The 27,001-nt window shown below is 35.4% G+C and overlaps 1 protein-coding gene across 1 annotated transcript in view; it reads left to right on the top strand.

The window, feature by feature from the left end:
• SPRED1 (sprouty related EVH1 domain containing 1) overlaps nt 1–27,001 on the top strand; it is a 137,031-nt gene that overhangs the window by 72,673 nt on the left and 37,357 nt on the right. Inside the window, exons 3-4 of the mRNA XM_042942455.1 lie at nt 20,829–20,997; nt 25,173–25,222. Of these exons, the coding sequence (XP_042798389.1) occupies nt 20,829–20,997; nt 25,173–25,222 (219 nt within the window). The remainder of the gene's footprint in view (nt 1–20,828; nt 20,998–25,172; nt 25,223–27,001) is intronic.

The raw sequence follows: 27,001 nt of genomic DNA, 5'->3' as shown, positions 1-27,001 counted from the left end.
TATGTAAGATTTTGGACTTTTTGTGGATTTGGAGAATGGTATCATTGTGCAGCAATAGCAGTCATAAACCTAGGAGTTAGTGATTCTTCCATTTATTCAAACAAGTGTTCTTCTGTTTTGATTCTGTTTCATCCTTTTCATCTCTACTTACCTTTTATCTGTCCTGTATTACTGCAGATAAAGACCTAATATTTTTTCATGGCCCAGTTTTACCTAACTTCTCTAGCTTCTGTATTGCTTATCATACTGAACTTTCTAAAACCTGGGTCTAATATTTCTTTAGTAGTTTCCAGAAATTTCCTAGATACAATTCTGTCTCTTTAATTCAACACAAAAGAACTTATAATCTGGTCACTGCTTCTTTTTGGTCTTGAATTCATCTGCCTGTTTCCCAAAGCAATCATTTCCATGATGTTGCCTTGCTGAGTTTTTTATTTGTGATTCACCAAAAGCATGCATTGAATTTATGGAAATGCCTTCCCCTCTTTTACATTAATTAAATAATTATAAAGATAGCATGTTAAGAGTTTATGTGGAATAGAGAATGTAGGCCGACAGCTTGCTAGTCTTGAGGAAATGATAATGGCAGGAACATTTCCTTTTTATTGTCACAGGTAAGTCACAAATGGAAAAATAGGAAAATTGAGTTAGAGAAAGCAACTTGGGCAATAGTTTTCTTGGAACTGAAAGAAATGCTAATAATGCTAATAATGATAACATTCATGTAGTCCAAAATTACCAATTCATTTTGCCAATCCATTGAAAAGGTAATAAATTGTACTGTTAATGGCTTTTCTGTACATCCATGAATTCTGTGACTTTGTCCCAGCAGTTGTATTGCAACAGTTAATTCTTTAATATTGCCAATATTCCTTGAAAAGGAAAAAACCTGCCTGTTATCATTTCTATTCTCTTTCTTCTGGAGCCATGTGATAGCTGTTTCTTGAAAATTAAGATTTGGAGTATGTCCCATATCACCATTCTGGTTGCTTTTATTTTGTCTTTTCAGAAAACTTCAGCTTAACACTTGCTTTAGCATTTCTTTACTGACTATACTGTACTTTCTTGTTATTCAGTTATTAGTTTCATTTTTTTTTAAGTGTATTAGTTTGAGATAGAGTACAAGTGGTGAAGGGGCAGTGAGAGAGGGGAACAGAGACAGAATCTTAGGTAGCCTCCACATCACCAGTGCAGACAGAGCCTGATGGAGGGCTCGAACTCCTGAACCACGAGATCATGACCTGAGCTAAAGTTGGACACTTAACCGACTCAGCCACCCAGGCACCCTATTATTCAATTATTAGCTTTAAAGTAGTACTTCAGGGGCGCCTGGGTGGCGCAGTCGGTTAAGCGTCCGACTTCAGCCAGGTCACGATCTCACGGTCCGTGAGTTCGAGCCCCGCGTCAGGCTCTGGGCTGATGGCTCGGAGCCTGGAGCCTGTTTCCGATTCTGTGTCTCCCTCTCTCTCTGCCCCTCCCCCGTTCATGCTCTGTCTCTCTGTGTCCCAAAAATAAATAAACGTTGAAAAAAAAAAAAAAAAAAAGTAGTACTTCATTCTTTAGTGATTGATTTATAGTGGTTAATCTTGTCTCTCAGGCTCATCAGGATTATCTTGGCTTCATGTTTCTATTTTATATCTGATTGTGATATACTTCACATCCTTTCTCTTATTTTCCAACTGCGATTAAACTGTTACAGTAGCGAATAGCCTCTCTAATAGCTAAATTAAAACCCAAACTTTTTGATCCCAACTTACTGACTTCATTAGCTTTATAAATATTTCCTCACTGTATGTATGTAGCATACAGTGTATGAATGTAGCATGCTTTTAATTGATTAGCTGATTGATATTTTTTAATTAATCAGCAGATATTTGGGTGCCTTCTATGTGTTGTTAGACTTTTTAAGTTTAAGATGTGAAGTATGATGGTTTGGTTTAGATTTTATCCATAACAAAATGCCATAAATGGGTTGCCTTGAACAGTGGAAATTTATTTTCTCACAGTTCTGGAGGCCGCAAAGTCCAAGATCTAGATGCCAGGTGATTTTGGTTTTTTTTCCCCTTTTTTTTTTTAATGTTTGTTTATTTTTGACAGAGAGAGAGAGAGAGAGAGAGAGCACGAGCATGAGCGGGGGAGGGGCAGAGAGAGAGGGAGACACAGAATCCTAAGCAGGCTCCAGGCTCTGAGCTGTCAGCACAGACCCCTACGCAGGGCTCGAACTCACAGACCCTGAGATCATGACCTGAGCCAAAGTCGGATGCTCAACCGACTGAGCCACGCAGGTTGCCCCGGCTGATTCAGTTTCTAATGAGACCTTTCTTCCTAGATTTCAGAAGGATGGAATTCAATCTATACTAGTTCCTATTCAATTCCACTGGTCCGTTGATGGTTAAGTGAATATTTCACTTTTTAAATTATTTTAGTGTTGTGTAGAGTTTAATATCTGCTAATACTTGTTTTTCCCTTATTGGTTGTTTTTACCCTTTTTTATTGGTATATTTTTGCTCATTCAGAACACTAAACAATTTATCTTTTTGTTTGTTTGTTTGTTTGTTTGGTATAGGTACGCTCATTTAAGTTCTTTCCTAGGCATGTCAAAAAAATTTGTGACTCTTGTAAATGATTGTTCTTCCGCGCCCCCCCCCCCCCCCATTTCTGGTATCCTGTAAAGCTCATTCATGCAACTTGCCTTCCTTTTGTAAGCATTCACTAGAACTTGAGGATAATGTTAAATGTTGGTGCTAATGTTGGCTTCTTTGTGAATTTAGTGGAATTTCTAGTGTTGCACAGATAAAAGTATGATGTTAGCTGTTGCTTTGAGATGTCCTTTATTATGTCAAGGAAGTATCTTTAATGTCTCTTATGTTCTGCCACCAGAAGTTGATATTCATTTTTCTGAAATCTAGTTTTGCAGATGTTCTATAGACTGTTTTAATTGATATTTTTATTTAGACACTCATAGATTATTAATTGCTGTTGTAAGGAATAATATGAAGAGATACTGTTATGTTACCTTTTACCCGGTTTTCTCATTGGTAACATTTTGCAAAACTATATGTAATCACAATTAGAATATATATTCACATTGATACAAACCATCATATTCAGGTTTTCCTACTTTTGCTTGTACTCACTTTGGTATTTAAGACTATACAGTTTTACCATCCACAGAAGATACAAAACAATTTAGTAACCACAGGAATCCTCCCTCCTGTTACTCTTTTATAACCACATCCACCTCCTCCCTGGCCTGGCAACCACTCATCTGTTCTCCATTTCTATAGTTTTGTAATTTCAAAAGATGTTATATAATTGGAATCACAAGTATTTGCTGTTTTTTTTCCTTTCTTTCATTTACTGTTGTTCCCTGAGGGTTCATCCAAGTTGCTGAGTGTATCAATAGTTTGTTCCTTTTTATTGTTGGCTAGTATTCTGTGATGTCTTTGTACCAAATTTGTTTAACCATTGACTCACTGAAGGACATCTATGCTGTTTGCAATTTTGGGCTTTTACAAGTAAAGCTGTTCCAAACATTCACATGCAGGTTTTTTTGTCAATCTAAGTTTTATTTCTCTGGAATAAATGACAAAGAGTGCAATTGTTGAGTGAATGATAGTTTTTTGTAAGAAGCTGCCAAACTTTTTTCCCAGAGTGGCAATACAGTGTTAAATTTCCACTAGCAATGTATGCAGTGTGTGAACAATCCCAGACTTCTCTTGGCATTCTTGCCAGCATCTTGTGTAGTTACATTTTTTATTTTAGTCATTCTGGTAGGTATATAGTGAGAGCTCTCATTGAATGGCTAATAATATTGAATATCTTTTCATGTGCTTAATTTGTACCTTGTTTTGTGAAAAATCTGTTCATGTCCTTTGCCTGTTTTTCTTATTGATTTTTTTTTTTTTTTTTTTTTTTGATGTTGAGTTTTGAGAGTTCTTTATATATTCTAGGTACTTGTCTTTTGTTGGGATATGTGGTTTGGAGACATTTTCTCCCAGTTCATAGCTTTTCTTCTTATCTTCTTCATTGGATCTTTTGCAGAGCAAACTCATATTTTTATGATGTTCAATTTATTAATTTTTCCTTTCATGGATCATGATTTTGGTGTCAATTCCAAGAACTCCCTGTCTTGCCCTAAGTCTCAAAGATTTATCCTGTTTTTTTCCTAAAAAGTTTTATAGTTTTACATTTTATATTTAAGTCTTTGGTCAAATTGAGTTAATTTTTATATAAGATATGATACTTGGATCAAGGTGATTTTTTTTTTTTTTTTTTTTTTTTTGCCTATGAATGTGCAGTTTTTCCAGCACCATTTACTCTATTTGTCTATCCCTCCATAAGTATAACACATTGTATTACTATAACAATATTGTAAGTCCCCCCCCCCCCAGCCCCTGCCGTGTATTGGATGGTGGTTTTATTTTATTTATTTTTATTTTATTTATTTTTTTATTTTTTAATATATGAAATTTACTGTCAAATTGGTTTCCATACAACACCCAGTGCTCATCCCAAAAGGTGCCCTCCTCAATACCCATCACCCACCCTGCCCTCCCTCCCACCCGGTGGTTTTATTATTTCTTGAGATTATTTAGCTATTCAAAGGTCAGTGCCTTTCCATATAAATATTTTTTTCAGAAGTTATTTTTTTCTTTAACATTTATTTTTGAGAGAGAAAGAGCATGAGCAGGGGAGGGGCAGAGAAAGAGGGGGATAGAGGATCTGAAGCAGGCTCTGTGCTGACAGCTGCTAGCCTGATGAGGGGCTTGAACCCAAGAACCATGAGATCATGACCTGAGCTGAAGTTGGACGCTCAGCTGAGCCACCCACGTGCCCCTTTCCGTATAAATTTTAGAATAATCTTAACCTATATGTACAAATTCTGTATTAGGATTTTGATAGGAATTATATTAAACCTGTGGGTCAATTTGGGGAGAATTGACATCTTTACTATGTTGAATATTCTAAGCCATGAATGTGATTTGTCTCTAGTAAGGTCTTTGCATTCTTTCATTAGCATTTTGTGAGTTTTAGCATAAAGATCCTATATTTGTTTTGTTAAGTGTATTATTTTTCTTGGAACAATTGTAAACGTATTGTGTTCATAATTTTGATTAGTGCATACTCATTGTATAGAGAGATGTTTAATTTTTGTATCCTGTTACTTTGCTGACCTGTGAGGTTTTAGATTCTCTGGGATTGATTGATTATTTATTTATTTATTTATTTAGAGAGCATGTGTACGTGTGGGGAGTGGGGAGCTAGGGGAAGGGGTAGAGGGAGAAGGAGAGAGAGAGAGAGAGAGAGAGAGAGAGAGAGAGAGAGAATTTTAAGCAGATTCCACGCCCAGGGCGAAGGCCCACAGGGGCCCAATCTTTCAAGCCTGAGATTGTGACCTAAGCTGAAATTAAGAGTTGGTTGCTTTAACCGACTCAACTACCCAAGTGCCCCTAGGAGTTTTAAATGTAGATAATCATGTCATTTACAAATTTTAACAGCTTTATTCCTTCCTTTTCAATCTCTATGCCTTTTATTTCTTTTTCTTTCATTATTGCAGTGACAAGAACTTCCAGTTCTGTGTTCGAGAAGAATGATATTAGTGTACATCCTTGCCTTGTTCTTATCTTAGTGGAAACACATTCAGCCTTTTACCCTTGAGTATGATGTTAGCTATAGGTTTTTTTTATAGTTCTCTTTAATGAATTGAGATAATTCTCCTTTGTTTCTAACTTGCTGATAAACAGACATTAAAAATTTTTTTTTTAAAGGGGCGCCTGGGTGGCTCAGTCACTTAAGCATCTGACTTTGGCTCAGGTCATGATCTCACGGTTCGAGAGTTCGAGCCCCACATCGGGCTCTGTGCTGACAGCTAGGAACCTGGAGTCTCCGTCAGATTCTTTGTCTCCCTCTTTCTCTGTCCCTCCCTGGCTCATACTCTGTCTCTGTCTCTCTCAAAAATAAACAGACGGTAAAACAAATTTTTATTTCTCACTTGCTGATATATTTTATTGTAAATGCATGTAAGAATTTGTCAAATGCTTTTTGTGTGGCAGTTTATATGATCATATCTTTAGCTTGTTGATATGATAGATTATGTTGATTGATTTTGAATGTTGACCCAGCCTTGTTGCCTAGAATAAATCCCACTTGGTCATGGTGTGTTATTGGGTTTGATTTGCCACTATTTTTTACAGTTTATTTTTTTTTAGTGATCTCTAGACTCAGTTTAGGACTCAAACGCATGACCCCGAGATCAAGAGTCACATGCTCTTCTGAATGAGCCAGCTCTTCTGAATGAGGGCACCTGGCCCTCCCCCCCCACCCCCCAATTTGCTACTATTTTATTAATGAATTTTGTATAAGTTATGAGAGGTATTCGTGTATACTTTTCTTTTTTGGTATGATCTTTGGTGTTGGTATCAAGGTAATACTGGCCTCATAAAATGAATTGGGAAGTGATTTTTCTGTTTTCTGGAAGAGATTGTTAAAAATTGGTGTTCTTTAAGTAGTTCGTAGAATTCTCCAGTTAAATCATCTCAGTATAGAGAGATCTCTTTAAGAGCTTTTAATTGCAAATTGAATTTCTTTAATGGTTATAGGACAGTTCAGGTTATCCTTTATCTTGACTGAGTTTTGATAATATCCAGTTTTCAAAGAATCGTTTTATTTCTTCTAAATTTTCTAATTTATGAATGTAAAGTTCTTAATCTATCAATTTTACTTTTAAAGGCTGCAAGCTCTTTAGTGGTGATGTCACTTGCTTCATTCTTGAAATTGGGTACTTGTATGTTCATTTTTAATTTGTCAGTCTTGCTAGAGATTTATCAATTTTATTGTGTTTTTTTAAACCAGCATTTTGTTTCTTTTTTTTTTTTAATTTTTTTTTTAACATTTATTTATTTTTGAGACAGAGAGAGACAGAGCATGAATGGGGGAGGGTCAGAGAGAGAGGGAGACACAGAATCCAAAGCAGGCTCCAGGCTCTGAGCTGTCAGCCCAGAGCCCGATGCGGGGCTCGAACTCACGGACCGCGAGCTTGTGAACTGAGTTGAAGTCGGATGCTTAACCGACTGAGCCACCCAGGCACCCCTTGTTTCCTTTTTTTTTTGTTCTATTTTCATTGATTGATTCTTACTTGTTTATTACTATTTTCTTCCTTCTGCTTACTCTGTTTTTCTAGTTCTTTGGGAGGAATTTCAGTTATTGATTTGACACCTTGCTTTATTCTAATATCCATAGCCTTTTGAAAGGCTTCAATTCACTGTAGTATAAATGTTTGGATTTATAAAGTTTAGCGTTATTTATTAAATTACTCAAATATTATATATCCTTCTCTCTCTCTCTCTCTCTCTCTCTCTTTTTCTCTCTCTTTGGTTTACTTCAACTCAAAGGCTGAAGCACTCCAAATATCATTAAGGTTTGGAATATTCTTGTGTTTCTAAATGGTTTTGTGTAATATAGGTATTGCTGTATGAGTTGATTAATAAAGATTTATGGCTGTTAAATTCTCAGATCATTGAGGTAGACTCCTTCAGAGTTGTATGGGTCCCTTTCCAAATTCGGTAGACCCAGTTGAGGGAGTAGAGAATTGTTTAAGCTTGTTTAGTTTTAGTCTGGCCAATTGAGAGACCTAACAGCCTATGAGTGCTTGGGAAAGGAGCCATGGAAGGAAGTAGGAGGTATTGCCGGAGCCCAAGAATTCCATGTTGTTCTTTGTGTGGCCACCAGGAGTTAGAGCAGTGTCTTAATTAGAAGTTAGTAGCAGCAGTTTGTTCCTGTTTCTGCTCACAGTAATCCCTTCTAAATTCTCTTACAAGGGATGATAGCCTTCTTGATTGTGGTCTCTAGTGCTTGACCTGTTTCTTAGAGGTGCGGAGAGAACCACAGTGTATCTCATTTTCCATTCCCTTATTGCTCTCACTTCCTGCTGATTCAGTTTCTCTAATGGTTACAGGTTTCTAATGGTTTTGTTTTCTTGTCAGTAAGTTTTGATAAGTTATAGTTTTTCTTGGAAATCGGCTATTTCACTTAGTTTTTCAAATTTAGGGTTATAAAATCTTACATTGTATTCTTTATTACTTTCTAAATTTTTGCTGTCCCTTCAATTTTGTCCCCTTTTCCTCTTATTATCTATACTTCCATGTCTTTTTTGTTTGTCCATTTCATTTATTTGCAAAGAATCAATTTTTAGCAAGAATAGTATAAGATCTCTTGTATACCTTGTACTCAAATATAGTTTTTCCCCCCCAATACACTAATTTTTCTTACCATTTTGCCATGTTGGTTTATTATTCTTTCTCCTTCCCCAGCACACACACACACTTATTTGTTTTTGAACTATTTGAGGTAAATTGCATATATTCTGACCTCTTAATACTTCAATGTATTTTTCCTAAGAACAAGGATATTTTCTTAGATAATCACAGTTTAATTATCCTATTTAGGAAATTTAACATAAATGTGGTACTTTAATCTGTAGTCCATATTCGAGTTTTGTAAACTGTCTTAATAATGTTCTTATAACATTTCTGCTCCTTCAATACAAGATCACATAGCATTTAGCTGTCACGTGTCTTTATTCTCCTTTAATCTGGAGCAGTTCCTCAGTCTCTCCTTTATGACATACATGTATTGAAAGAGTACTGGCTCCCTCCCGTCTGTTGTAGCTGAACTGCTGTTATGTGAAAAACAGCGCATTGTTCCTTCCATTCCCTTTTAAGAATGTCTAAAATTGACTCAGCTCAGACCATAGCATTAAACACAAATTTGTATTAATGGATAATTAGCAAAATTTTGTATTTGATAATACAGTTTCATATTTCTTGGTGTCTTTCATAAAGGATACTAGCTTTTATATCATCCAGAAAACTAAACATCATAATATGAAGCAACTATTTGAGATACCAATTATTGATTTTCAGTTATGAAGTAATTGAATTTGAATTTGGCATTTTTATTCCAAAAAATGAAATGATTTTTCCTTGGAGTCCAAGATATTTCAGAAAGTTACTAGTGAAAAAATTTATATCTAGTTACAACTAGACTACTTCCTAGATAACACAGTCTGTAAACATGTAATTATCTATTTGTAAGGTAACAACTATAATAAAGTACATAGTAGTTTGAAAGTACGTATTTAATTTTACTCTGCTCTCCCAAATTATTAGTTGTTATTAATGAAACAAAAATGCACTTGTACCCATTTTTGACTCGGTTTATTTTAAGTACTTCTGGCAAACAGTTCAGTAATATTACAATGGGAGTTTTGCTCTATATTTCCCCAAATAACTTGGAATATATCTTCAGATGTTTTAATTATTTAGTGACTGTGGCATTTCCCTTTTCTTCCGTCTATAAAATACCCTAGAATTTCTTTCAGAAGAAGGAAAAACATTGGAGATCGAAATTTTTCAGTGCCTTTGGAATCCGTTAACTTTAGCTTTACAGACTTTATTCATAAGCTCTTTTGAGGTCCTGAGAGTACCTTTATTTATCATCAAAAATCTCCTCCTCCTGTATTCAAAAAAGGTCTCTTCTCACAATTAACGATCTCCCAGTTTCTCATAACAACTGTTGTTTTATGAATTAGTGGGTCACCTGATGACCAACATCACCATTACTAATACTATTGAGGGTTTGCCGTGTGTCAGGCACTATTTTGAGTACTCTGTATGTATGTATCAGGCACTATTTGAGTACTCTGCATGTATAAGTGAAATAAGTAAAAATCTCAAAACCAGATGCATAATGAGTGGTGGAGACTGGATGAGACCCAGCTAGTCTTAGCTACATAGCCCACAAGATTAATTAGTTAATTACTGTACCAAATTCTTCCTACACAGTACTAACATTTTCCTTCCTGGGAAGTGTATGTATCCTCTTCTGGCTCCTATTCATACCTTAGTCATTTTGTTTGTTTATTCATGAATGAGAGAGAGAAAATCTTTTTTTAAATAATTTTTTAAATGTTTTATTTATTTTTGAGAGAAAGAGAAAAAACGAACAAATGGGGGAGGGACAGAGAGGATGAGACAGAGGATCCAAGCCAGGCTCCCCACTGCCAGCGCCAGAGCCTGAAGCCACACTCCCTCAAATTCACAAACTGTGAGATGATGACCTGAGCTGGTTGGAAGCCCAAGCAACTGAGCCACCCAGGTGGCCCGAGAAAGTCTTAAGCAGGCTCCACGCTCAGCATGGAGTTCGATCTTAACACCGCAAGATCATGACTTGAGCAGAAATCAAGAGTCTGGCCCTTAACTGACCGAGCTATCGAGGTGTCCCCTATAACTTAATCACTTTATTTTGGATACTCTTGTATATATGCATTCTCATTAACCATTTTTCTTTCCTTTCTCTTTGAACTCATAACCTGGCAGTATAGGGAAATCACTTCTCTTGTCTCTCTTCATCTGTATTGGATTTTAATATATTTATGCTAACAGTAGTTTACTTTTCTTAAATTCAGAGTTCACCTGTTCATCTCTATTTTTTTTCATAATTAACATATATATAAATGGAATAAATTAAAGCCTTAATAAGAAGAAAGAGAAAGAATATTTGTTCTTTTTTGTTCCCACTAGATTGGAAGACTTAAAAATCCTATTAAATATTTATGGTTCCAAAAGTATTTATTTAGCTAGAAAAGAAGTTAGACTTGTATGTCTCAACCCACTTAGATCTGTTTAGATCTGTATTGGAATGCAAAGCTTTTCTACCAGAGACGCCTACATTGTTGTATATTTTCTCCTTTGTTATTATAGTCACCTTCCTGAAGCTGGCTTCAGCCAGTCTATTTGCAGCAATTATATTCTTTTCATACTTGGTCAGGTCTGTTGGTATATGTAAGTCTGAAAGTTCTTTCTTTCTTTTTTTGAAGGAGTCATTACAAACATTTATGTGGTTTTGAATTTGTTCCTCTTTCTAGTTAAAAAAAATTTAATTACACATTTGTTTTTTAGTTTATAAGAAAGCTTCATTTCTAGTCCCAATATACTTGAAGGTGATCAAAAGTTCAAAAAGTTCTAGTGCTAGTGCTGATTCTAAAACAAGACTCCAATTTATTCTTCTTTGTTAACTAGCCAAATCCTTAATGGATCGGTTAAAGGTTATTGATGTCAAATTACTTTGCAACATAATCTTTTATAGTTACTCTTGTTGAATCGATCTTACATTTAATAGTCACTTGACGATTGCTGTTAACACTCTTGATATCTTTTCTGTTTATTAATATAGTCTACTTGGGAGGGGTAGATAAGAGGGCAGGGCCACTAATCTACTTTTAAACGTATCTTTACTTTCTAATTTGGTGTCCTTTGTGGTTACAGTGGAGGTCTGATGAAATTCACATCCTTCCAGAACTCTAACACCAGAAAGAAGACTAAACTATTAATTAGAATTAATTAGAGATGATTTCAAGTTTAACAACTATATGTAGAATATTTTTAAGATTATATTCTTATTGACTTCTTGGAACTGCTTTTAGTATAGTCTTAACAGAATTTAGAATTATTCACTTCATTTTATATCAGATCTTCTCTTACAAAGAAGCTCTAAGAGTGAGTGTGGGTCATGTATTTTGGGAGAATTCTGTTTTAGGCCTACAGAGTGAGTACCTTTTAATTTGCTATATTGGTAATTAATAGATTCAACTCTCTTTTGGTCAGAAATAATCCCATTATCTTATTTTTCCTACAAAGTAAATAATTCACCTGATAATGTTGGATTGATTAATTGTAATCTATTGGCAAAAATAAAATTGCTGTTTTCCTCACTTTATTTGCTAATTATGTTAGTTATGAAATGGTGACCATTGAATTTGCTTCCGATATGCCTATTACTATTAGTATTACTGTTATCTTAAGATATAGAATTAATATATGCAGTGGGCTGAAGTCAGAACACATTGTTCTGATACAGTTGAGGAGGGGCAGCAGAAGGGGAGAGTCAGCAGAATTCACTACATTTTAAGAATCCTTTCAGACCTTAAAATTATTTTTGTTTTTCAGGAATGCTGATTTGGTATTGTTCACATGATGGGTAAAATTCTCTTGAGGCATCATTTGACCTACCTTTCTTTTTTTAATGGCTCTTAATTCCAGTGATTTTTTTTTTTCCAAAATATTTATTTGGAGAGAGAGAGAGAGAGCACGAACAGGGAGTGGCAGGGAGAGAGCGAGAGAGAGAATGCCAAGCAGGCTCCTCACTATCAGTGCAGAAGCCTGCTTGGGGCTCTGTCTCACAAATCGTGAGATCATGATCTTGAGCCGAAATCAAGAGTCAGATGCTTAACCGACTGAGCCACCCAGATGCCCTGATGGTTTTTTTTGTTGTTGTTGTTGTTGTTTTTAATTTCAGGTGGACAGTTGTTGTCCCTGTTGGTTAATTAGAGTGTGCTTTATGTTGGCCTTAATATGATGAAAGTACATTTATTTTTTAATGCTACTTAAAGTCAAAAGCAAAATAACTTTCTGATATTGTGTGACTTAGATGAGAAATTGTTCTATTTTGCACACAGAGGCTTTAGAATTAATGTAAATGTTGAATGATACAGAATGTTTTAAGAGCATATTTTTTAAACTACCTACAAAAACAGTGGGTAGTTGTGCCCATAGAGTAACTGACTTTTTCTGTCTCAGGCATGTCCCTAAATTAAGAATAGCTATTAACATAGTAGCCTTTTCCTAAAGGGTAGTTACGTTGATGCTACATTAAATATATAATACAAACAATAAAATATTTTTTCCTAATATTTTACAGATAAAAGTTAATAACATGCATCATGACTAGTTTATATTAGTAGCCATGTTGTTTTTGTACCAGTTGGTATGATGTGTAGGCTCAATATTTACATGACTTTTAGGTGGAACACATTCTTGTATACGTACTTGTGTAAGTTAAAAGAGCTAGTTTATTATCCTTCCTTTTTCATAGTGTATTTTAAAACATTTTAAACTAATTTTTCTGTGTGTTTTGGGAGCCTCTAAAAAATAGATGCCATTTGTAAACAAGTGGTAAAGATGAGTGTAGATTTTATTTATCCGAGATAAAATAGTTGGAAAAAAATCTTTGGAAAATTTAAGAGAGGAGTTAATCAGCAATATTCATTATTAAATTAATGAATTAATTCTTTATTAAATTATTCAATATTCATAACTAAGATTTAATGTAGTAATATTTTCATGTTATAACTATAGTACCAGACTTGTTTTTTTCCATATAGGCAAACAGTAAATCTCTGTAAAATGCCATAGCAAAGTGCTAACACATGAAAACTCAAAAAAATGTTAATCCTTTTTGAATACATGTAGAATGATCAAATTATAGGAAACAGAACCCTTGAGACAATTTCATTACTTTGCCTCTAACCAGACAGTACAGAATTTAGCCACCTTCTTAGTCACTTATTCCAGATTTAACAAGACTAACTATCAAAAATCATTATATTCAGTGCTGTGCCGATAAAGGTTTAACAGCTCCCCATCAGGGGTTGGAGGGAGGGCAGTGATATATAGTATTTTCATAACTCCCACAGTGGCTGATTTCAATCAATATGAAATCGCTGCATATGGAGTTGGGAAGAAGTATGCAGTGGTACACCATTTGTTCTTTTGTTACTTCTGCATTTGGTGTCATATCCAAGAAATCATTGCCAAATCTAATGTCATGAGGTTTTTGTCCTATGTTTTCTTTTAAGAGCTTTATTGTTTTAGGTCATATTTAGGTCCTTGATCCATTTTGAGTTAATTTCATGTTAGGTAGAGGTCCAACTTCATTCCTGTGCATGTGGATATCTAGTATTCCCAATATATCCAGTCATTTGTTGAAAAGACTCCTTTCCCCCAGCGAATGTTGTTGGCACTATTGTCAAATATGTTGAGGTAGTTTCCTTCTAGTCCTGATACATTGAGTGTTTTTTATCATGAAAAGATAACTGAATTTTGTCAGAAACCTTTTTCGCATCAGTTGAGGTGATCATGTGTTTTTTTTCCCCCTTTCATTCTGTTCATGTGGTATACTGATCAATTTTCATATGTTGAACTGTCCTTGCATTCCAGAAATAAATCCCATTTGGTCATAGTATATATATTCCACTTAATGGTGAATTTGGTTTGCCAATATTGATTGAGGATTTTTGAATCCTTGTTCATAATGGATGTTGGTCTATAATTTTCTTGTAGTGACTGTCTGGCTTTGATATTGGGGTAATGCTGTCTTCATACGATGAGCTAGAATTTTTTTGAAAAGTTTGAGAAGTATTGGTATTTGTTCTTTAAAATTTTTTGTATAATTCACCAGAGAAGCCATCAGGTCTAGGGTTTTTCTTTGTTGAGAGATTTTTGATTACTGATTCAGTCTTTTTACTACTTACTGGTCTGTTGAGATTTTCTACTATTTGTTTCTGACTTATTCCTGATCTATTTTATGTTTCTAGTAATTTATCCATTTAATCTAGGTTTTCCACTTTGTTGGTGTACAATTGTTCATACTCACTGATAATCCTTTTTATTACTATAGCACTGGTAGTAATGTCTCTACTTTCATTTCTGATATTTGTAACTTGCATCTTTTCTCTTTTTTTTCTTACCGTACCTAAAAATTTGTTACATTTTTAAATCTTTTTGGAAAACCAACTTTTGGTTTCATTGATTTTTCTGGGTTTTTTTCCTTCATTTTTCTATTTTGTTTATATCTGTTCTGATCTTTATTATTTTTTTTCCTTCTGCTAGGTTTGGGTTTAGTTTGTTATTCTTTTCTAGTTCGTTAAGTTGTACAGTTATGTTGTTGATTTGAAGTCTTTCTTCTGTTTCAGTATGTTTATAGCTATGCATTTCCTCCTTAGCCCTGCTTTTACTGCATCCCATAAGTTTTATGTTTTTTAAATTAAAATGCCTTTTATTTATTTTTATTTTTTTAAGTGTATTTATTTTTTTGAAAGACAAAGAGAGAAACGTAGAGAGAGGGAGATAGAGAATCCCGAGCATGCTCCACGTGGTCAGCCTGGAGCCCAAAATAGGGCTCAAACACACAAACCATGAGATCTTGACCTGAGCTGAAATCAAGAGTTAGATGCTTAACTGACTGAGGTACCCAGGCACCCCCCCTAACCATAAGTTTTGATATGCTGTGCTGTTTTTCTTTTCATTCTGTAAGTATTTTGAAATTTCCTTTGATTTCTTCTTTGATCAATTGGTTGCTTAAAAGTGAGTTTTTAATTTCCAGAGTTTTGTGGATTTTTTTTCTAGTTTTCCTTTTGTTACTGATTTCTAACTTGATTTCTTTGTGGCCAGGGAAGATACTTTGTATGATATCTATATTTAAAAAAAATTTTTTAATGTTTATTTATTTTTGATAGAGCATGAGCGGGGGAGGGGCAGAGAGAGAGGGAGACACAGAATCCGAAGCAGGTTCCAGGTTCTGAGCTGTCAGCACAGAGCCCGACATGGGGCTCAAACTCAGACTGTGAGATCATGACCTGAGCTGAAGTCGGACGCTCAACCGACTGAGCCACCCAGGCGCTGCTGATATCTATATTTTTTAATATATTGACATTTAATTTGTGGCCTAGCATATGGTCTGCCCTGAAAAATGTTCCATGTGTATGTCAGAAGACTGTATATTCTATTGTTGGGTAGAGTTTCATATGTGTCTTTTAGGTCTAGTTGGTTTATTATGTTAAGTCTTCTATTTCCTTATTTTCTGTCTAGTTGTTCTATTTATTAAGAGTAAATTGTTGAAATCTCCTAACTATTGTTGTAGAGTTGTCTATTTCTTCCTTCAGTTCTGTCCATTTTTGCTTCATATATTTTATTGTCTGTCATAATGTGCATAAATGTTTACTGTTACATCTTCTTGCTCTCTAGAACCTTTTATTAATATATAATGTCCTCTTTCGTCTCTTATAACCTTTTTGATTTAAAGTCTTTTGTCTGATATTGGTATAGCTACCACTGCTCTCTTTTGCTTATTATTTTCATGGGATGTCTTTTTCCATCCTTTGACTTTGAATCAATTTGTATCTTTGAAGTTTTAAAAAAAAATTTGATTTTATAGTTTATCTATTTTTGAGAAAGAGAGAGGGGGAGCAAGTGCGGGGAAGGGGCAAAGAAAAAGGGAGAGGGAGAGAGAGAATCCCAACCAGGCTCCGCATTGCCATCACAGAGCCTGATGTGAGGTTCGAACCGACAAATCATGAGATCATGACCTGAACAGAAATCTAGGGCCAGACACTTAACCAGGTGAGCCACTCAGGCACCCTAACCTATTTGTATCTTTGGATTTAAGGTAAGTGTCTTAGAGAAATCACCTAGTTGAGGGCGCCTTGGCTGGCTCAGTCAGTAGAGCATGCGTGTAACTCTTTATCTTGGTTGGCATCGTGAGTTTAAGGCCCACGTTGGGCCTAGAAATTATTTAAAAAAACAAAAAAAAAAGCACATAGTTAGATTATGTGCTTTTTTTCCTACTCTGCCAATCTCTGTCATTGTAATTGGAGAGTTAAATATATTTACATTTAAAGTGATTGATTAGGGGAACCCCAGTGGCTCAGCTCAGTTGGTTGAGAGTTAGGCTTTGACTCAGGTCATGATCTCACAGTTTGTTAATTCAGGCTCCTCATAGGACTTGGCTGCTGCTCACACAAGCCTGCTTCCAATCCTCTGTCCCTCTCTGCCCTTCCCCTGCTTTCACTCTCTCTCTCTTTCTCTCTCAAAAATAAATAAACCAATAATAATAATAATAATAATAATAATAATAAAATGATTGGTCATAAGGAGGGACTTCTGTCACTGTGCTGTTTTTATGTGTCTTACAGCATTTTATCTCTCATTTCTTGCATTTCTGTCTTTGTTTATGTTTGCATTGATTGTTGTGAAATATTTAAATTACTTTCATGTATATTCTATAGCTATTACTTTGTGGTTACCATGGAGATTACATTTCGTATCTTCAAGTTTTAACACTCTAACCTGAATTTATACCAGCTTAAATTTAATAACATACAGAAATACTCTGCTCCTTTACAGCTTTGTCCTCACCCCTTTCGGTTGTTGATGTCACAGAATTATATCTATATAAATTGAATGCCCAGAAGTATAAACTCATGCTTTTATTCATGATAAAATACTTTTATTTTTTTCTACCATATTAATGTATTACATTTTATATTGTTCCACTACCCCTGTGTTTCTTTTAATTATTATTTTTTTATTTTTTTATTTACATTCAAGTTAGCATATAGTGCAACAATGGTTTTGGGAGTAGATTCCTTAATGCCCCTTACCCCTTTAGCCCATCCCTCCTCCCACAACCCCTCCAGCAACCCTCTGTTTGTTCTCTATATTTATGAGTCTCTTATGTTTTGTCCCCCTCCCTGTTTTTGTTTTATTTTTGCTTCCCTTATGTTCATCTGTTTTGTATCTTAAATTTCTCATATGAGTGAAGTCATAAGATAGTTGTCTTTCTCTGACTAATTTCGTTTAGCATAATACCCTCTAGTTCCATCCATGTAGTTGCAAATGGCAAGATTTCGTTCTGATTGCTGAGTAATACTCCGTTGTATATATATACCGCATCTTCTTTATCCATTCCTCCATCTGTGGACATTTGGGTTCTTTCCATACTTTGGCTATTGTCAATAGTGCTGCTATAAATATTGGGGTGCATGTGCCCCTTTGAAACAGCATACCTGTATCCCTTGGATAAATACCTAGTAGTGCAATTGCTGGGTCATAGGGTAGTTCTATTTTTAATTTTTTGAGGAACCTCCGTACCGTTTTCCAGAGTGGCTGCACCAGCTTGCATTCCCACCAGCAATGCAAAAGAGATCCTCTTTCTCCACATCCTCACCAACATCTTTTGTTGCCTGAGCTGTTAACGTTAGCAATTCTGACAGGTGTGAGGTGGTATCTCATTGTGGTTTTGGTTTATGTTTCCCTGATGATGAATGATGTTGAGCATCTTTTCATGTGTCTGTTTGCCATCTGGATGTCTTCTTTGGAGACGTGTTTAGTCCTGTCTTTTGCCCATTTCTTCACTGGATTATTTGTTTTTTGGGTGTTGAGTTTGATAGGTTCTTTACAGATTTTGGCACCCAAACAGACACTCATATCAGTGGAACAGAATAGAGAACCCAGAAATGGACCCACAAATGTATCGCCACCTAATCTTTGACAAAGCAGGAAAGAATATCCCATGGAATAGAGACGGTCTCTTCAGCAAGTGGTGCTGGGAGAACTGGACAGCGACATGCAGAAGAATGAACCTGGACCACTTTCTTAGCCCATACACAAAAATAAACTCAAAATGGATGAAAGACCTCAATGTAAGACAGGAAGCCATCAGAATCCTAGAGGAGAAAGCAGGCAAAAACCTCTTTGATCCCAGCCACAGCAATTTCTTACTCAACACATCTCCGGAGGCAAGGGAAACAAAAGCAAAAATGAACTATTGGTACCTCATCAAAATAAAACGCTTTTTTTCTTTTAAGAGATAGAGTGTGAGCAAGGGAGTGTGAGAGGGAGAGAGAGAGAATAGAATTTTAAGCAGGCTCCACTCCAGCATGGAGCCCGACCTGGGGCTTAATCCCATGACCCTGGGATCATGATCTGAGCCAAAATCAAGAGTTGGACGTTCACCTATGACTGAGCCACCTAGATGTTCCTAATGCCTCTTTTAAATGCATTAGTCTCTTATATTTTGTAGAAAACAATATTTGGGGTTACAAACCAAGGTTACAATAATACCTAGCTTTTTCCTAATTGCTTTTTTCTTTAAATGTGTTAGTCTCTTAAATCTTACAGAAAAGAAAAACTGCAGTTAAAATCCAGTGTTACAATTTTACTGCTTTTATAAATGCTCCTGCACTTAACTCACTGAGATCTTTATTTCTCCATACAGCTTCAAGTTACTGTCTAGTGTTATTTCATTTCACTATGTAGGATGTCCTTGAACTTTTTTTGCAGGGCAAATCCAGTAGTAACCCATTCTCTCAGCTTTTGTTTATTTGTGAATGTCTTAATTTTTATCTTTCGAAGGACAGTTTTGCCAGATAAAGTATTCTTTTTTGACCCTCTTTTCTTACAGTACTTTGATCATATCTGCCCACTATCTTCTGACCCTCAAAGTTTCTGAAGAGAAATCTGCTGCTGTTTTTATTTAGGATCATTTGAAAGTGACTGTCCGCATCTCTCTTGCTACTTTCAAGATTCTCTCTGTGTCTCTGTGTGGCTCTGTTTTGAATTCATCTTATTTGGAGTTTGTTGAGCTTGTCAGATGCTTATATTGATGTCTTTCATTGTACCTATGAAGTTTTAAAACTGTTGTTTCTTCAGATATTCTCTCTGCCCCTTTCCCTTTCTTGTTTCTACAGGTCCTATGATGTGTAGGTCGGTCCTCTTGATGGTGTCCTCTGGGTCCCTTAAGCTGTTTGCATTTCTTTAATGTTTTTTCTTTCTGTTCTTCAGATTCAGTAATTTCTATTGTCCTGTTTTCAAGTTCGCAGATACTTTTTCCACCTGCTCAAATCTGCTTTTAAATCTCTGTAGTGAATTTTTTATTTCAGCCCCAGAATTTCTTCTTAGTTTCTTTTTAGGTTTCTCTCTCTTTATTAATACTTTCATTTTTGTTTGTACACTGTTTTCTTAACTTTCTCCATATCTTCATTTAGTTCTTCAATCATCCTTAAGAGAGGTTTTTTGTTTTTTTTTTTAAGTTTTTGTCTAATAGATCTGCCATCAGGCCTTTTTTAGGGACAGTGTCTGTTGATTTTCTTTTTTCCTTTCATTGAGAAAAGGAAAAAAAAATAATTTACTATTTTCTTGTGAGCCTTGAGTTTTTTTGTTAAACACTGAGTATTTGAATCTATTAATGTGGTAACTCTGGAAATTAGATTGTCCCCATTCCCCAAGAATTGCTGCTCCTGCCGCTGCTGCTGCTGCTGCTGTTGTTGTATTGTTGTGGGTTGTCTCTATGCTGGGAATCTGCCTAAAGTGTAAACTTAGGTCTTTGTGTATCTTTTCTGAGTATTTCTCTGGGTATGCATAGTCACTTTCTAATTTTCCCCATGAATACAATTGTTCTTGAATGTCCTAGTCTTTAGTATCTGGTACCCCAAATGGGAAAAAGTAAAAAATGATGAATAAAAAAGGATGCTGATCCTTTAAATAACCTGGACATGACTTTATTCTGTTGAGGAAGAACTTGGAACAGTAAGAGAAGGTATAACAACTATGGGTGTTTTCCTCTTTGTCTACACCTCTCTAATCAGCCAGCCATCGGTAATCAGAGCATGGATTTCTGGTATTTGGGGGACAGGATTCTTTTTATGCAACCTGGCTCCTGAAATTTGTATGCAAGCCGCTCCAGGAACATGTGCACAATTCCTGCCACGGGGTATGGGTAGCGGCTACTGTACTCATAGCAGAGATTGATCAGAATTGAGCACAGTTTACTGGCCATGGCTTCCCTTGGGAGTTACAAGCCTTCACCTTCAACAGACTTCAGAGTTCAACATAGTTATATCAGACAGATTTCTGCCAGTGTAATTATTGTCTAGGTAGGAAGAAAGATTCCTTCTTACTTTGCCATCTTCCCAGAATCCCCTTTAATTCCATTTCTTTTCTGTATCGAGTGATTCTATGAAGTAGATTAAGTAGCAAGACCTCTATTTTAATAAAGGGGAGAAATGAATTTACTAAAATACAGCAAAGGCTTGCAGGTTTCATTTTATTTACTTTTTTTTTATTTCTTATTCTTACCTTGTTTTTTAATTAAGAGCTACATGAGAGGATTTGATAAATGTGTAGTAATCTTTGGCATTTACCTTTTGGCAGGTGGTTTTGGAATGTATGCTTAAAAAAGACCTCATTTACAATAAGGTCACCCCAACATTTCACCACTGGAAGATTGATGATAAGAAATTTGGCCTTACCTTTCAAAGTCCTGCTGATGCTAGGGCTTTTGATAGAGGCATTCGAAGAGCTATAGAGGATATTTCTCAAGGTAGGTTTTCTCGACTATTTCCTTATTTTGTTTATCACATATAATAGAGTGACTTGAAGCAAGTCCGCTTTTGTGATAGGTGATTGATTAACTTTGAAAGCTCACTGTAGGCAAAGATAGAATAATGGGTTTTTAAATGTTTTATATTTGTCACATTGTAATATATATACCAATTACATGCATTGTCTTGAAGCCATCAGTAGCAGCCATCATATAATTCAGATGTTTTTAAGTAAGAGCATAAAGAAGAGGAGAACAGAACATTTAGAATCCTTGTGTGTTGTTACATCAGTCATATCCTTGTTTGGGTTATAAAAAAGCAAAAATTTCTAATAATCAATTATGGTTAACCTTTGAACAACATGGTTTCAATGGTGGTGGCCCACTATATGTGGATTTTTTTACAATACAGTACCATAAATGTATTTCCTCTTCCTTATGATTTGCTTGGTAACATTTTCTGTCCTCTATTTTATTTTATTCTAAGAATACAGTGTATAATACATATAACGTACAGAGTATGTGTGATCAACTATTTATGTTATTGGTAATGCCTCCGGTCAACAATAGACTATTAGTAGTTAAATGTTGGGGGAGTCAAAAGTTACATGTAGATTTTCAACTACATTGTGGGGGGTGAACTGGGGTTGGTGTCCCTCACCCCTGCAGTGTTCAAGGACAGTGTTCGATTGTATTTGGTTATTAGAAATTTTCTCTTTTTTATATGTAGACTCTATTTTTTTCTGTGGCAAAAACCCCTTCTTAAAACTGTTCTTAACTCTTTATCTGGTTTCATAATTGAGAATTGGTAGAGACCACAGCTCCATCTATCCCTTTGCATATTTTGCCAGTTTGTTAAGATGATTAACTCTAAGGCTTGCAGGTTTTATTTTATTTTTTTTTTAAGTTTATTTATTTCTTTTGAGAGGCAGACAGAGAGAGAGAGAGAGAGAGAGAGCGCATGAGTGGGAGAGGGGAAGAGAGAGAAAATCTCAGGCAGGCTCCACGCTGTCAGTGCAGAGCCCAGCGTGTGGCTTGACCTCATAAACCATGAGATTGTGACCTGAGCCGAAATCAAAGAGTTGGTTGCTTAACCACCTGAGCCACCCAGACACCCCTAAAGCTTGCAGGTTTTAAAGGGAAGAAGAATGTATTTACATGTAAGACTGGCCTCTGCTTAATTAAGCAAAAATAAATCACTTTAAAGCCCATTTCTTCCCTTTAACGAAATTATAATTAAGATAATTATATGATTATAATTATAATATAAATTATAATTATAATTGATTTGTTTTTCTAATTAAGAAGGAAAATTGTCTCTACAAATAGAAATTACTTTCTATATAATATAACTGAATCAAAATATATTAGCATTGTGATTTGTATATTTTGAAGATGGCATTTTGGTAGAAAAATTCAGAAGAAATGAATGAATTATGAGACTGACCATAGGCAAGAGCATGGAAATGCTTAGTACAAGTCTGTACTGATAGCGTATGAAGTTGTAAATAAATCATTCATTCAGCTATTTTAAAAGATTAGAGATTGGTCCGGTCAGTGATTTCCAGTTCAGAAAAACTTCCACAGAATAGTAGCAGTCATTTTATCTTTATTACAAGAATCTAAAATTCATTCTAGATCAGTATTTTGGGGTCCTTGGATGGCTCAGTCAGTTAAGCGTCCGACTCTGGCTCAGGTCATGATGTTGTGGTTCACAAGTTCAAGCCCCACGTCGGGTTTTGTGCTGACAGCTCAGAACCTGGAGTCTGCTTCGCGGATTCTGTGTCTTCCTTCTCTCTCTGCCCATCTCCCACTGGTTCTCTCTCTCTCTCTCTCTCTCTCTCTCTCAAATAATTAAAACATTAAAAAAATTAGATCAGTATTCTCAGTATTGGCTGCACATTTGAATCATCTGGGACACTTTGAAAAATAGAATAACTGGTCCCCACTCGAGACCACTTGAATCATTCTGTCTAGAGAGGGGAGGCGAGGCATTTTTTTAAAGTTCCTATCCATTTCAAATGTGATGAGGAATTGTGAAATTATTATATTATGAATTGAGAGGGGGGGAAAAAGATTCCAAGATTCTCTAGCAGTGGTTGTGGTTCTGAAACCACTGCAAGAAACTTCGAAATAAAAATACTTGATACCCTATGCCTCATCCCCCAGATTCTGACATTATTGGTTTGGAAATATATTGTACCACCAGTATATTTTGTAAATTTTTTCCAATCGATTCTGATATTTAGTGTTCAAGAACCAGTACGTTAAAAAGATAACCGATTATCCATGGCTGCTGGAATTTATGATTTACTTTTTTATAACTAAGCTTTTTGTTTTAATTCCAGTATAGTTAACATACAACGTTATATTATTTTCAGGTGTACAATATAGTGACTCAACAATTCTGTACTTTACTCAGTGCTCATCATAAGTGTACTCTTTAATCCCCATCACCTATTTGGCTCATTCCCCCATCCAACTCCCCTGTGTTAGCCATCAGTTTGTTCTTTATAGTTAAGGGTCTGATTCTTGGTTTCTCTCCCTCTTTTTCTTTTTCTTTTAATTTTTTTTAATGTTTATTTTCGAGAGAGAGAGAGAGAGCGAGCGAGCATGAGTCGGGGAGGGGCAGAGAGAGAGGGAGACACAGAATCTGAAGCAGGCTCCAGGCTCCAAGCATCAGCATAGAGTCTGATGCAGGGCTCAACTCCATGAACCGTGAGATCATGACCTGAGCAGGAGTCAGATGCTTAACAGACTAAGCCACCCAAGCGCTCCTGTCTCTCTCTTTTCTTTCCTTTGCTCATTTGTTTTGTTTCTTAAATTTGACATATGAGTGAAATCATATGGTATTTGTCATTCTCTGACTGACTGATTTTGCTTAGCATTATATACTCTCTGGCTCCATCCATGTTGTTGCAAATGGCAAGATTTCGTTCTTTGTGGCTGAATAATATTCCATTGTGTATATGTACCACCTCTTCTTTATCCATTCATCTATTGGCGGACAGACATGTGGGATGCTTACATAATTTGGCCATTGTAAATAATGCTGCAGTAAACACAGGGCTGCATGTGTCCCTTCGAATTACTGTTTTTGTACATTTTGTATAAATACCTCGTAGTGTGATTATTAGATCATAAAGTAGTTCTATTTTTAATGTTTTTGAGAACTTCCATACTGTTTTCCACAGTGACTGTACCAGTTTGCATTCCCTAAATTATTGTTACTTTTGGACCTGTACTCATGTCTCCATAAAAGCATATTTCTTTCCCTAGGATCAAATAAATTGGGTTTCATGTTTTAAAAGACAGTTTAAAAATGTGGAGGAGCTTACAAACTTCTAGCCAAGTGGAATAGACTACAGTACTCAGTCTGTCTCATTATTTTTGAACATTTTTAAAGGTATACTGAGGGTTAGCATTATTGCCAGCCACTGTATAGACTTTCAGCAATCTCATTAAATTTTTCTTACTTAGCCTTCCATGACAATAGGAATAAACTATGCAATCCTTTCCAAAGGACAGATTTCTCCTCATCTCCATGCTAACTGTGTCTCACAAGGTAGCATAAACTCGGAATACTTTGTTAAGATGTTATTCTTTATTAATTTATTAAAACTAAAGGCACTCTTTGAACACCATGAAAATTTACACAGAGACACTGGTTTACAAAGATCAATAGCAACAATTGGCCATTGGCTGTCTATAGTGGTTTATGGCTTATTTGTTTTCTTTCTTAATGAAAGCAGCTAAAATCCTCATTTTGGATACTAATTACTGTTTTCTGGTTAAGAGTATTTAGAAAATTGAATCAAACATATGTGGATATCATCTAAACACTAGAGGAGTGTATTCCATATATACTGCCTATCATTTTGAGCACTTAAGAAAAATCAGGTGTAGGACTTGCTACAGATAGTACGCTTTCACAGAAAATAGCACTTTAGTAAATAACTGGAAATAATACCTGTAGAAGAGGTAAACAATCCCTCATTCTCTGTTCTACTAACAAAGGGGCCGGTATCAGTGGCCAACATCTGACTTGTTGCCAGGCAGCCCAGAGTCATCTCTGATCAGTTCTACACTATTATAATGATTTAATTAATTAGTCAATAATACTAAATCCTAAGACAAAAACTCTTTGCTTAATTAACTTCTCCCTGTTTTCTTAGGATGCCCAACATTTAAAAATGAAGCTGAAGGAGTAGAAGATGACTTACAAGTAAGTAGTTTGCCTTGAGAAGAATTTTTTTTAATGTTTTTCTTTATTTATTTTGAGAGAGAGTGAGAGCATCTGCACACTGAGTGGGGGAGGGGCCGAGAGAGAGACAGAAGAGAGAATCCCAAGAAAGCTCTACACTGTCCGTGTGGAGCACAGCGTGGGGCTTGAACCCACGAACCGTGAGATTATGACCTGGGCCGAAATCGTAAGTTGGACACTCAACTGACTGAGCCACCTAGGCGCCCCAAAAGGAATTTCTGAACATAAAGGATATGGAGGAAGTCACTAACTTTAATAAATGGACAACTTATATTAATTTCTAAGAACATTTCTAAGACACTCTTTTGTCACCAAGTACAGAGAAACAGAAACAATATGATGTCTGGGAGTGTGTGTGTGTGTATGTATGCATGTATTATAGAGAGAAAGTTTGTTTTTATTCACTTTCCTTTGGTTGATTTGTTGGTGGTGGTGGCTGGTTTTTTTGGTTTGTCTTTAAAGGAATTGGCTCAGTGATTGTGGGGACTGGCAAGTCATAAATGCACAGACAGGCATGCATGGCAATTCTTACACACTTTGACGTTTCAATTTTGAGTTGGAAGGCATTCTCATGTCAGACTTCCTTCATCTTTGCAGTGACCAATCTCAGTCTTTAAGTCTTTTTGTAATGAGACCTGTTTGCTTTATGGAGGATAATTTCCTTTACTCAGAATATACTGATTTAAATGTTAGTCACATCTGAAAATACCTTCACAACATTTAGACTGGTTTGACCAACAGCTTGGCACTGTAGCTTCGCCAAGTTGACAGATAAAATTAACCATCACATATAGGCAAGGTACTTACATAAAGAATTCACAGAAAAGGAGTTACAAATTGTTAATGAGCATATATGAACAGTGGTAATCAGCAGGTAGAAATTGACACTCTCCCATACTGTGTCTGTTGGTGAGATTGACCACATTGATGCCTTGCTGGAGAAAATGTAGATTGGTTGATCCTTTGTAGAAGGCGGTTTGGTAATATGTATTAAAAAGCCTTAAAAACAGAAACATGAATGCCTGTTGATCTAGTGAACCAATTTCCAGTGATTTATACTAAGGAATAGAGATACACAAAGATTTTTTTATACACAGGTCTTGGGGTATATTTAAAATATTAATAAAAAATAAGCTATTTAAATAGGAGAATCTGAATTAATAAAAAGCATATCTTTGTCATGCAACCATTAAATATTATTTATTAAGTTGCTTTCAATATATTAATAAAAATATAAAAATTATATGGTTGTTATCACTACTCACTAAAATGTTAAATGTTTTGTTACTTTTGGATTGTGGGATTCTGAGCTATATGGCTTCCTTTTTAGTACTTTTCCATATTTTTCAAGTTTGATACAATAGATATTAATACTTCACAACAACGTTAGAACAGTAAACCCAAATTTGTATGTATACCTTGTATTAATAATCATTCATATTACTGTAAAAATAGTTGTGACCTAAAGACATTGCAAAATGTTTTATGTGCATTTATAGTAAGAAAATAAAAATTTTTATTTTGGAAATTTTGAGAAATATAGCAAAATTTAGAGGAAAAAACATAAATATGCTGCCATCCACATTAGCTACCATCCACATTAACTCCCATACATTTGTCATATAGACTGGGATTTTTTCCATACACATAAATGTATATTCACATGTGTTAATTGTGATATCATTATACTATAGTCTTTTTTTGTCACTTAAATATTTGATAATATTTTCTGTGTCCTTA

This window comes from Panthera leo, chromosome B3 (assembly GCF_018350215.1).
Source record: "Panthera leo isolate Ple1 chromosome B3, P.leo_Ple1_pat1.1, whole genome shotgun sequence".
Lineage (NCBI taxonomy): Eukaryota > Metazoa > Chordata > Mammalia > Carnivora > Felidae > Panthera > Panthera leo.
Note: the sequence above shows the minus strand (reverse complement) of the source record. Positions and strands in the feature narration are given on the sequence as shown.